Source organism: Equus przewalskii, chromosome 1, assembly GCF_037783145.1.
Source record: "Equus przewalskii isolate Varuska chromosome 1, EquPr2, whole genome shotgun sequence".
NCBI classification, from domain to species: domain Eukaryota; kingdom Metazoa; phylum Chordata; class Mammalia; order Perissodactyla; family Equidae; genus Equus; species Equus przewalskii.
In genome coordinates this window covers 104,814,377-104,826,922 of record NC_091831.1, presented here as the reverse complement: position 1 = coordinate 104,826,922, position 12,546 = coordinate 104,814,377, and the positions used below count along the sequence as shown (strand labels likewise).

General features: G+C 47.8%; 1 protein-coding gene and 2 long non-coding RNA genes across 17 annotated transcripts in view; 1 reads left to right on the top strand and 2 right to left on the bottom strand.

Moving 5' to 3' along the window:
• The window catches only part of TTC23 (tetratricopeptide repeat domain 23), a 94,349-nt gene that overhangs the window by 60,977 nt on the left and 20,826 nt on the right, over positions 1-12,546 (top strand). For all 15 annotated transcript variants that reach the window (XM_070619588.1, XM_070619530.1, XM_070619593.1 and 12 more), the window contains 2 exons: positions 1,997-2,102; positions 11,961-12,088. In XM_070619588.1, the coding sequence (XP_070475689.1) occupies positions 1,997-2,102; positions 11,961-12,088 (234 nt within the window). The remainder of the gene's footprint in view (positions 1-1,996; positions 2,103-11,960; positions 12,089-12,546) is intronic.
• On the bottom strand, positions 846-1,244 carry LOC139083399 (uncharacterized). The gene is made up of 2 exons (XR_011540087.1): positions 1,136-1,244; positions 846-932 (listed from the first exon to the last, which is right to left on the bottom strand). It is a non-coding gene; the product is annotated as an uncharacterized lncRNA (long non-coding RNA).
• LOC139083397 (uncharacterized) lies at positions 4,601-6,770 on the bottom strand. Its single transcript, XR_011540085.1, has 2 exons — positions 6,427-6,770; positions 4,601-5,622 (listed from the first exon to the last, which is right to left on the bottom strand). It is a non-coding gene; the product is annotated as an uncharacterized lncRNA (long non-coding RNA).

Below are 12,546 nucleotides of genomic sequence, written 5' to 3'. Positions count from 1 at the left end.
AATCTGAGTTTTAATCAATCTAAAATACTGTGTGTTAAAAGTCTTTGTAACAATATGAGTTAAATCTTTCTGGTGACACAAGTTGCTTTTCTCGATAGTGGATTGTAGAGACCGTGAACCCAGAGGAAAACACAAAGGAAACACGAGTCAGTTTGCACTTGGGGTAGGGCAGGCCCTTCCTCTCTCTTCGTTCCTTTCTCTAAACACTGAACACATGATCCTTTGACTCTATGCCTGAGATTCCTATTATCTTTACTGCATGTAGTTGCTTTTCGGAGTACCCATAATTTGAAAAGCATTTCAAGTCAGAGCTTCAGGCCAAATCGAAGAACAAGACTAATTTGGGGGCCACTGAAATCACTTAATTTATGTGTATCCTATAATAAGAAAAGTAGTTTCAAAGCAAAGGATATTCTTAGCATTTATGAATACAAAATTCTGGTTGTTCTAACACAGCAATAAAACCCAGCAATCTTGATTTGGAGTAGCCCCTATCATAAAAAGTCTACAGCTAGTAACTCAGTTGATTTTAATAAATGACAAATGTGGTGACAGTATAGAGGCTACACTGATTGCCATCTTAGAAAGGCATTCCAGTGGTCATCAGAGGAGTAAGTCTCTATGCTTTTCTGTCTCACTGCTTGGTCTGGACTAGAAGATTCTAGTAGTATGGTTTTATCTTCTAGACCAGCTTCCATGGATTAGTCATTACTCCTGGAGGCTGAATGAATCAGGGTGCGCTGAGGACTGTGCTGGCATCAATTAGTGATGTCTGCCACCTGGGACAGGGCCGGAGGAGTGGCAGGGTTCATTACATGGTAGAAAAATCAAATTTGAAGTCAGAGTAGCAAGGTCAGAGTCTTATCTCCATCTTTTATTAGCTGTGAGATATCTTGGGCAAGTCATCCATTCAGCAACCTTAGTTTTCTCATCTATAAAAATGAGGATAATAAAAATTGTCAGAAAATTAAAATTGACATCATAAATGAAAAAGAACTAAAGTACAGTTTAAATCATAGTTGTGGTTAGTATGTTTTGCCTATCCCAATCTAGTGTTTCTCTCCTTTAAACTCATGGTGTGTTAGTATTTCTGTCACTCTTTTGGCAATTGATTGTGGACTACCTGCCATCTCACCTTGGTGCATTGTGTGACTTCATGTTTACTTCCTGTTTCTTTCTCTACTGCCCGCACTTCCTAGGCCACGCGTCTCCTGGAGGAGGCCATCTGTGAGTATCTGTTTATTGGATGAATGTAAATATATTACTAATAGCATTTTTTAAACTCCAGATGTTGACAGGCAGATGAGTGGTAACTTTATCTTTTTATTTATTTTATATATTTTTATTTGTAGAGATGTATTTTGTATTCTATTTGAAAGAATTATTATTATTTTATGTTCACAGGATCATAGAGGTTGGTTTTTTTCTTAAAGAATTTTTAAATGGGCTTTGTTTTCAAGGAACTGAGCTGTTTGCTGTGCTCGGGCGGCTCCCATGGGCCAGTTTGCAGACGGTACAAGCAGATGGGCTTGGTGGATCAGGCGTAGAGGAGGGGTCTGGGTTCTGTGGGTCAGGCTGCTGACACCGTGGGTAGGTCCCCCTTTCTGGGCTGACCAGTAGGCAGGGGCCTGGGTGCCCACCTCCTCTGCACAGCACTGGCACTTTTTCTTCCATCTCCTTCCCTCTTGAAACCCTCCCCCCTCTTCCGCTGGCACTGCACTCATAGGAACATAGACTGTTAAATGATTGGCTTAATGATAGGCCCTGGCCGTGGCGTCGAGCCGTCTGGGCTCAGCATCCGGTACTTTCTTTCTCTACTACATGATGCTTTTAAAATCCAGCTCTCCCAAGAGTTGATTGAAATTCCACATAAACCATATTGTCTAACTTACTAGAAAGTTCCTTGGCTTTCTGCTTATCGCTGCCACAACAATTAGTTCCCTGTTTTTGCTGCCAAGCATGTAAACAAACCTTTTTCTTCTTTCCATGGTGACAGGCGCATCTCATCGTCCTGAGCAGAAACCCCTCTCAGGAGGAGGCAGCGGTCTCCGCCCACTTTGTCGCCCGCGCTGCTGTCGCCTCTGGGATGCCCGAGCACCATGGTGAGAAGGACCCTTCTGTGGGTGATGGGTGCTGTCTGCTGCCTGCCTGTCCCGCACGTGTCTGGGTCTGTAAACTATCTGCCTTTGGGATGGGTGAGCAGGTGGATGGATCTGTGACACAGACCTTTCGCAGAGCCCTTGTGGCTTCATCGATTGTCTATAGTTGTGTCTCTGTTAGCTTCACCAGAGTCCTTTGGTTTCTATCCCTGTTCGACTTTCTTCTAATCTTTTACTTTCAAATACAGTGAATCTTCATCCAAACATAGCTATTAAAAGCCCCAGAGAATCTGTACTGGGCTGACAGGGAAACCTGCTCTGCTGTCAAAGGTGATCTATTTTTAAAGATTGTTGTGCAGCTACTGTGGCAACAGATCTGGCCTGTTGGAACACCAGCCTCCAGATGCTCACAGGGCTGAGCTTTCAATCAGGATGAACTTACAGGGTTTCAGGATCCCGAAAGGAAGTTGCCATTTATGACTCATATATGGTTTTTCTTAGCCCACATAATAGGGTAGAGCAGTGAGCTTGGGGAGTTCTCTAAGGCACCATCCTGGGCTCCCAGCATACGATATGCCCCTATTGACAGAGAACACGCATTCTAGTGACTTTTTTTTAAGTCAGAATATTCAGAAACAGAGTATAACTCATAAGAAGACCTAGGGGTATATTCTAGGATGTCAGATAAAAATAATTATGTTATAGAAAAATAAGGCCCACTGTGCCAGTAAGCCTAAAATCAATATCTGGAAGGCTTGGGGTTGGGGTTCAGGGGGCAGGCAGGAGCTAGGCTAAGATAAGGAGGCTGGCGGTGAGAGAAGATGAAGGGGACACCTCAATGAGCAGCCTGGTCTGCAGAGAACCCTGGCCAGGCAAGGGCTCCAGTCCAGGGAGGAGCTGGTGAAGAGGAGACCAGTGTTTATCCATCTGTCCATCCCACCTTGCAGAGCCCTCATTCTGGTCTCCTGGAGCTTTGAGTGCCTTTTCAGAGCTGGAGGAGCCTTTCTGGGGATAGAGAGAGAGAGCAGGCAACCTTTCTGATGCTCAGTCTCTAGAACACTGTATACACAACAGTCAACAAAACCTTCAAAGAGCCACCATTTTGATGAGCTTGTTGGTGGCTAAAATTCCTTCAATAGGGGAAAAGAAACTTCCATTCCACAATTATTAGTAAGACACTTGAAATGCAAATGAATGTTTGATGAAACCCTTAGAATAGCAGGAGTCACAAATCTAAATGTCTATAGAAATTTCAAGTATGCAATGTGAGTGAAGGTGTAGGTACTAGAAAATAGTAGCAGCAGCAAGCATAATTATAAATAGCAGCTAACTGTCAGCTATAATATGATAGAGACAATATGGAGTGGTGAGGACTGTGGCAAACTGGAGAAGCCCCTATTCCATCAAATGTGAGCAGCTGTTACTCAGCTCCAGCCCATTGCTGTCATGTGGAAGGCAGGCTTATATTGGCAGATGTTCTGCTTTTTTCAAGGAAAGGTAGAAATTTGGATTTTTATGTGAAATCAATTTGTAATTGATGGTAATTAACTCAAGTATCTTTCAGGCTCTGAGTGAGCTAGAACAAGTGTGAGGGCTGGATCCGTAACTTCTGACCTGGAGAGCATGAGTGTAATGAGCGGTTGTCAGATCCTCCCTGAGTTTCTCAGGGGCTCATGGGTTAAGACAACTGGAGGGTTCTGAGCATTTAAATTGGTGGGGTGTGTGGGAGGAGGTCTAGTTCCAAGAGAACACCAAACAGCTAGAGGAGGCTAAGGCCTAGAGACCATCTTTGCCTAGAGGGATTCCAGTTTGCCAGCATCTCAGCTCAATGTACACACTTAGTGAAGGGATGGATTGGATTCAGACCAGTACAAATTGTGTCCTAAAATCTATTTTTCCTGTAGCTGCAAAGTTAGGCCACTCTGCTTTATGTGAGTTACAGAATCAGACAAGCCAATTATATATATGTCTTTAAAGTTTTCCAGTCTAAATATAGTGTTGGTATTGCCTCCCCTGTAAATTGAGAAGGACAGTAATACCTACTTGATACAGATAAGGTCTGTGAGAATTTAATGACCTCATACAGTAATAATAGCTAACGTTTATATAGTGCATACTGGCGTGGTTCTAACCACATTACATTTATTAACTCAATTAATCCTCACAACAGCCCTATGAGGTTGGTGCAAGTATTTCCAGTTTTCAGATGGAGAAACTGAGACACAGGGCGATTAGGTAATTTCCCCAAATACCCATAGCCAGGAAGTGGCAGATTTGAACCTAGGCTCTTGACCTCCGTGTTACATTATAATGGCTGGTCCTGCATACGCCCCTTCTCTTCCTTGCCCCTCCCGACTTGGGCAGGCCGAAGAGACTGTAGCCTTTGGAACAAACAAGGGACATGAGAAGGGTGAAGGTGACCCAGAGGCACAGGTTTGGAGAGCCAGTGGGAAGGGCCAGTCCAGGAGTGCTGTTGACGAAAATAATCCGTAACCAATCTATAAATGAAAATTTGGGAGAGTTTATTCTGAGCTAAAATCTGAGGACCACAGCCCAGGGCCTTTCTTCCCGAAGGAAGAAAGGGCACCAAAGAAGTGGGGTGCACAGAGTGGTTATATATCCCCAAACAGGATGTTTCACATATGATTGAAATGTCCTTTTACAATAGTCGCGAGACTGCTCTGTTGGCACAGCATTTGATGGAAACAGCAGGTAGGTCTGCTGTCTCAGTGAACACAGCAGGGTGGCAGGTCTGTTGTCTTGAGCTGATTGGTCACAGGTGAGCTGGGTGGTCAAAGGTGAGCACAGCAATCAGTTCCTAGCCTAAGGAAAGATGCTTATCCTTAAGGAAATGCCAATGTGGGGGAAGTTGCACCTTTATCTCAAGGGCCTTTGTTCTTGCCATAGGGAATGTCTAAAGCAGACATACAATGCATGCTCAACAGCCACGGTCAGGCCCTTTTGGAAAGACAAGGTCAGGCCGAATTAGGTTTACACCAAATGGCTTCCTCATATTCTCCAATATGTCCTATTACTTGCCATTTCTATTTGTTAGTGCACACAGGCTCTTAGAGGCCCTCTACCTTTGGTGACCTGCACCCTGAAAGCCGAGTGGCCAGTCAGAATCTGCAGCGTCAGAGGAGTATAAAGATGGCAGGATGAGAAGAAAGCTGCCCCAGAGTGGGGAGCTGGACGGATGCACTCGGCTGTACAGATCAAGGAAGGGGTTGCCTCTGCTAGAGGCTTGGAGGATTTGTTGCTTGAAACATAGGCAACAGAGGCCTCGGGGACTCGGAGCCAGCAGGAATCATGGTCAAAACAATATTAACAACAGTGACAATAGTAGCAACGGTTGAGCATCCCTTGTATGCAGGTGCTGGTATTCGCACAAACATGTTCATTTAATCCTTTTCACAAGCCTTCGAGGCGGGATGCGACCTCCCATTTACAAATGTGCTAACACAGCCAGCTGTCCATACCAGGAAGTCCATCAGTCTGTATTCTCTCCACTCATTGCTCCACCCTAAAAGGACAAAGCCCCAATCAGTCTGTAGGATACTGCTAGACAAGTCCATCTCAGACTCAGCTTCTAGGAATCAGAAGACACTTGAAATGCCTGTCACCTTGATGCCATCAGAAGGCACTTGAAATGTCTGTCACCTTGATGCCATTAGGAGGAAAGATTACTGAGGCCTTGAAGGCGGGTCAGTGCTAATTGAGGAGGTCAGCAGTGAAACTGTAGGATTGAAACAGCTGCTTGTCTGGCAGCTACATAAAGCCCTGGAACAGGTGCAGAGGGGAGCACCAGCCCTCGCCTCTAAGGCCTCAAACTATCTAAATGGGCATGTCAGAAACCAAGAAAAGCAAGGAGAAACCCCAAACTATTCCTACTGCATTAACCTGTTTGAAAACTGCTGCCGTTGGAATCCTTGTGCCCTTGGTGGCAGTTGTGGGAAGGCTGTGGAAAAGGAGCTGACTGGGCCTGAGTTTTGAGTTACCGAGTTTGTTACGGCTTTCCCTGAGGGTGATGTGGGCCAAGAGGGTGCGGCCCGCATTATAGGCGTGGAAGCGGCTTCCCTCTGGAAGCAGGAATGAGCTGGGCCCCACTCAGCCAGGAGCCACGGAGGGAGCGGGCAGGCACATTACCACTGTCTTTCACGGTGCCAGGTTTTCAGGTCGTCTCTCTGCTCTCCCCTCACGTGGTCAGTACCCCTACAGGGGGAACAAAAGAAACCCACCCAGGGCAGAAGTTTCTCCAGGCCTCTGCTCCCTCCAGCAAGGGGAAAGGAAAGGGGGAAATTTGGACCAACCCCCTGCCAGCGCTCACCCAGGCGGGAGTTCGGCGGTGAGACTCTCTTACTCTCTCTTCAGTCACTGCTAGTTCAGAAGTCCCAACCAGGTCCCCTGGGAACAAATCTGCATGTTCCCCCGAGTGCCAAAGAAATCCACATGCATGGGGATCTCAGCTGTGCTCTCTTGTGCTTAAACCTGTCTGTGCTGAGTACAGTTTTTTTTAAAGAATTATTAATGAGAAAAATTTCCCATTGGGGGATTCTCCGTAGCCTGCTTGCTGAATGCCCATTGAAGGCATTGCCCTCTGACGAACGAAACACCACTAGCCAAGAAGCCAGTGTTTCAGGCTCCACACTCGAGCTAACTCCTTTGCTCTGTGCCTTCCCTGCATTCCTTTTGCAGACAAAACTGCCCTAGAAGTCACGAAGGATTGTGATTGCATAAGGACTCCCAGTTCAGGCTCCTGGAATGTCACTAACCTGAACCTGGCCGGCTTCCCGGAGCAGCCATAGACAAACTTGGTATTAACAGCTCTCCCAACCCTGCTACGTGTTCAGGGCATTGGCCTTGTGTTTATAACTCTTCTTCTAAAGGATATTAGAATGAAATGGCCTGAAGCCAAGTACATTTCAGTGTAAATCTTTGAGAGGCAGAGCCCGCTGAGCACAGGCGGCCTTGTTTGGAAGTGACCCCATCTGCGGCCTGGGCTCCAGCAGGCCTGGGAGCTCTGCAGGGTCCAGAGACAGCATGAAGGAATGGACTCTGCCCCATCAGAGCCTGGGGGGCGGGGGGTGGGATCCCTGGCTACATCGACCAGACTCATGAGAAATAATTCCCTGTGCACAAATATGTATATCTCCCCAGCCTCCACTTGTCCTAGTCTCTGCCCACATTTTACAGAGTAGTCATGAAATATGTAAGGATCTGCAGCTAGGCACTGCATCTCGAAGAAGTCGCCTCTTTTTTTACCCTACACAATCTTCCCTTTTCTCAACTCTTCCTCCAGTGGCCTCCATCTCAGCTTGCCCCTTGCTGGGCCCTGCCCCACCCACAGCCCACTCCCTGCTCTCTGGGTTACTGATGCTCCTTGGGCCCCTTGTGTCACAGAGAGACGGGAAGTCAGACAGCCTCTGGCATACACACATGCCCAGCTCCAGTGGGCTCCTGACAGGTAACATGGCCGCCTGGGAGCAGCCAAGGTCAGATGTCCTTCACCTTTCCGTGGCCTTTCTTAGCTGCCCCTGCTGCCTCCCTCACCCCACCTCCAATCTGAGGCCTCCAAATGGGGCTTGTGGTGCAGTCCTGCTGGTGGAAATGAGTGTAAGCCACCTGGCCACACACACTTACCTCTCTCTCTTCCTCCTCATTCTTCCCCTCTCCATCTTCCTTCCTCCTCACCCTTCCCACCCACCTCGAGTCCTGTGTGTTTTGAGAGAGCCTTCCTCACCTCCTACTCAGGGCCCATTTCTCGTTACAAAATGCCCAGCCAGCCTGAACCTGGCCTTTCTCTGAGCTCCCCAAGCAGACGTCAGTGTCCATGCCTGCTCTGTGCTCCACAGGCAGGGTGAGAAAAGGGAAGCGGCAGAGAGCGAGCAGTGGGTGAGGCCAGAGAAGAAAAGGGACGTCTCTTACTCTGTTTCTCACCATCGTTAGTGGGACCCCCTCAAAACCTCTGAAAGGCACCTTAGAGCACGTCCTCTCTAGAGGACTGGGGTTCAAGATGACTCGAGGGTCACTCTGCAAGTTAGAGGCAAAGCAAGGCCTAGGCAGAGGCCGGGTGCTGCCCACTTAACCACACCCCAGAACCGGAGAGTGAGTGACACTGTGGGTGCCCCGTCCTCAGAGGTCCAGGGAGTCCGGAAGCCCCGAAGGATGGGCAGGTGGGGTCTGCAGGGGTTGGCAGCTCTTGGGGCCAACAGAGGAGTAGAAGTGGTGGCCTCTTCCCCACCCCGAGTCTGTGCTGTTGGTCTCTCTTCACAGAGCGACAACCTGGGGTAGAACTTATCAAGCTTTGCCTCCAAGCTGCTTTTCATCTTCGTGTCTGAGAACAAATCTGTGGCCTCACTCTGCTCCTAGGGAGGATGCAGTGCATGTGCTTCATCTATGATAACCACTTTTATGGTGCTCCAGTTTTTCACTTTTGTGCTGGCTAATAATTTGTGTTCAGAACTTCTCAGAAAAGCCTATGTCATTTATACCCTGACTTGGCTTCAAAAAGGATTTTTCAGACAACTTATGGAAAACACATATACTTCATCAAGAAAGTAACTGGGGCAATAGAACTTTGGCTGCTGGACACCTGACCACTACATGGGTGGCCCCACGTGGGACTCTGAGTAGTAGGGGACTAGGGATAGGATCCTTCCTGGTGGTGAGGACGTTTTAAGGCAGGGAGATCCCCATGGTGACAGAGTCCCTGACTAGGCCTGACCAGGCCTGTGGGCACCAGGTACTGTGCAGGCACTTCATGTATGATCTGTGCAAGCCTCACCCACCCTGCCGCCATCTTGGTTACCTCACTCCATGGATGCAAACCTGCCCCCAGAGACAGCTGTGAACTTCCTGGGACCACATGGCTAGTGAGCAGCAGGTCTGCTGCTCCTGGAAGCCTTGTCCAGGCCCTGTGAAGTGTTCCTCCTGAAGGTGGTCTCCGGTGTAGACCACTGCGGGCCCCATGGTGAGGAGAGAGCCTCTTAGGGACTTGGTATGTCCTCAAGCTTCCCTGGTGGCTTCTCCCTGGTTGGTGAGTGGCCTCAGGGCAGCTGCCTGTGCAGAGCCCACGTGGCAACCTCCAGCAAGGTCTAAATGGGTTCAATCTGTTTGTTTGCTGGGTGATGGCCCTCTGGGTTAACGCCAGGCTAGGATTTGAGATTTTCCATTTTCCAATTCCCTGGGGTCCTTCATGGTTTTTCAGTTAGTACAGAGTACAGACTATTTCCCAAGACTGTTACAAAAGGTAATGGTCGCATTGTACATACAGGCCTCCCTCTGAATGAAAGCTGCCCTCGAGGTTCCAGCTCTCGCTGTAGGAGGGCCTCCAGCAATCAAGCCCAGGGGTACTGGGATTTATTTTAATTAAAAGCCTCCTGACCTCCAGTGTGTCAAACCGTAGCTCCACAGTCCTCCTGCTCTTTGAATGCAGCCTTGTTTTCTTCTGCCTGTATGTGAACATACAGACGGAACAGAGTCCGACAGGGCCTCCAGGAGACCTAAGCCTCCCCGCCCAGCGGGCCACACGGCCTCCCTTGCTCTAACTCGCAGGCAGCCTAAATGTTCTGTTGGAGTGAAAATGGGAAAAGATTAATGGCCTTGGAACACCTGTGCCACTGGGGCTCAGATGTACAAGCTAAGTCATGCCCCTGTGCTTTAGAAAATGACCTCATCTTCTGCCGAGGCTACCGGCATCAGGTTGCAGAGGATTCTAGAAGAGGTTTTTAAATTAGAGATGGCCATGTGTGAGAGCTGTTGAAATTGCTAGCTCTTTGTGAAGCCACACTCAGCTTCAGGGCACAAGGTCCATGCTGAGAGGTGGCATCCCACCCACCCAGCTATGACCTCTGCTCCCTCTGGGGTGAATCTTGTCACTTGTCCCAGATGGACCTCCTGTGGGGTGCCCACCCCCAGCAGAACAAACTCTGCTTATCAGAGAGTCACTCCTTAGCTGTAGTAATAGGACAAGTTTGCTCTCCCCTCAAAGACTAATCGTGTGGTTCATAGTTCAGAAAGTTAATCCGGGGGGCTGGAGGGGTGGGGGCAATAAGTCAGGGTCTTGCAGTAAAGGAGCTTCCCTGTGTCCCAGGTGAAGATAAAAGTGGCTTCAGATTTATAGACAGGGAAGGCACCCAGCGTGGATGCCCCAGACCTTCCTCTGTTCCCCAGTTGTAGGCTGTTCCGATATCCAAGGGTCCTGACGTGATGGCTGACGTGTGGTCCACTTGACGTGACCACAGCTGTCAGAGAACACCCTCCCTCCCCACTGTCCTTGCCCCGCTCTGACTAGAGACCTTCCAAGAACAGAAATGAGAACAACCTGGACCTTTACAGAAGCTAAGGACGCAGAAGTGGAGGAAGGGAAGCAGCAGCTTTAAGAGGCCGACCCCAGGGGCCAGATTGCCAGGCAGCGCCTGTCTCTATTGTCCCACCACAACACTGAGCTTTCCTTCACTTCAGTAGCCACACTGCCTTAATTTAAGTAATAAATTCCTTCCTCCCTCCCTTCCTTCCTCCCTCACTTCCACTACCTCTTCCAGAGTTGCTAACAATGCATATGTGCTAACAGTATGTGCTAACAAGCATCCTCTTTGGAAAATATGAATAGGTCTCCTGAGTTAGAGGTTCTGAGCCATTTATACACTAGTTTGAGTTAGGCCAAGCAGCTTCCTTTCTCCCAGCATCTCTGTGAAACAGCAACACTAAAAGAAAGGAACATGCAGCACTCAGGTCTCAAGGACCAACCTAATGGGTGTCTTTGGGGGCTACTGGTCAGCATGTGACTGCTGGGGGTAGAAATACTAAGAGGTGGGAGAACATTACAAGAAAGAGGCTAGGAAGGTATCAAGTGTGGCTGTGTCTGCCTGTGCCTGACAGACTGGCTCCTTACACAAGAAGGGAGGGAAACATTCCTCCTTTACCTGAGCGTGGCACCACTTCTTCTAAAGCCAAGGTCAGAAACTCAGTCCCTGCCCGTTCAGCCCCAGCTCCTTCCTACACCCTTTACATCTGCTGGTCCTTATAGTAAGGCTCATCCCCGGGGAACAAGGCTGAGCCTCAGAAAGATCTTTACTCCTAAAGAAGGGCTCGGTTACATTCTTTGGTTAATTCCCAATTAGATGGAAAATTAAAATATCAAGAGTACTCCACTCCTGAATATCCTTGTTAATTTTTCAGCATGGAATGTTCATCTCTGTAATGCCTTTAGAATCAACAAAATAAATGCCACATCATCCCCGTATTTTCTGTTATCAGATTATCAAAGTAGCCAAAGTTAATACATAGTCTGAGCATTAAATCTGTAATGTTTTCTTCCACGAGTCAGCCATGAGGAAAGAGATGTCACATTTTCTGTGTGGTAGAATTTTCTTCTCCCCCGAGAGAAATGTGAGTAATACTCTAGAAATCCATCTGCCGGGCTGGCAGTGGACAGACCCCCTTTGAAAGAGATGAGCAGGGGACTTCAGTTCAACCCACTTGTGTCGAGCTACAACCCTAACCTCAGAGGGGAGCAACCAAAGTTTTAGGAAGAATTAATTGTTATTCAACCTGGAAACTTACCGACACATTCAGGTCTTGGGGGAAGTTCCCCGGTTGCATTAACTTTGCTTACTATATCACCGGGCGAGCTGAGACATATGAAAACCGAGGGAAGTAAATTGCTGTATCTTTCTGAGACCTAACCTATTGTGATAAAACAGGCAGATTAGTGAGCAAAAGATGGTTTCCTTAACTAGGTTCTCTTGTCCTAATGCTTATTATTTTCAAGTAGTTTCACTGCCACTAAAAGCATATATATTCTGTTTGCATTTCAAATCTGTGAGCAGTTTTCAAAGTTGATATGATGTTTTTCTTCAGATGTGGCTGAGCAGTATTTTCAAGAGAGCATGGCTAAACTTAAGGATGCCGAAGGGATGGGGAAAGCCAAATTTCTTTCAATTCAAGATGAATATTGCCATTTTCTGCAAGTCACTGGACGAGAAGAGGTAAGTGAGTTTGGACCACAGTTGACTAGTTATTTACACGGGTGGCCCAGTTCATACCCAAAGGGCTACTTCACTCTGCAAGCAGCCATTAGACATCTACTATGTACAAGGCAAGTGCCAGGCTCCACAGGGACACAGATAAGTAGGCCACGTGGCCACTCTCAGATACTTGCTCTTGGGAAATGAAAACTGTTTATGAGACTGTAGATGTCGTGTTCACCCACAAAGGATCCCAAAGGAGTAGAAACTTTGAGAACCCGGTGGACAGACCCTGCTTATGGAAGCCTTCTGTTCTGGCTGGAATAGAGGGGAGCAGTTAGTGTGTCTAGTTCCTCCCTCCTTATTTTGGATGATGTGTGGAATTTGCATATCTAATGAGAATTAGATACACAGCACAGAAGTTACAGCTCACTGTCTTTTGCCATTGAACCATACAGGCATGCTTTCCATGGCTTACA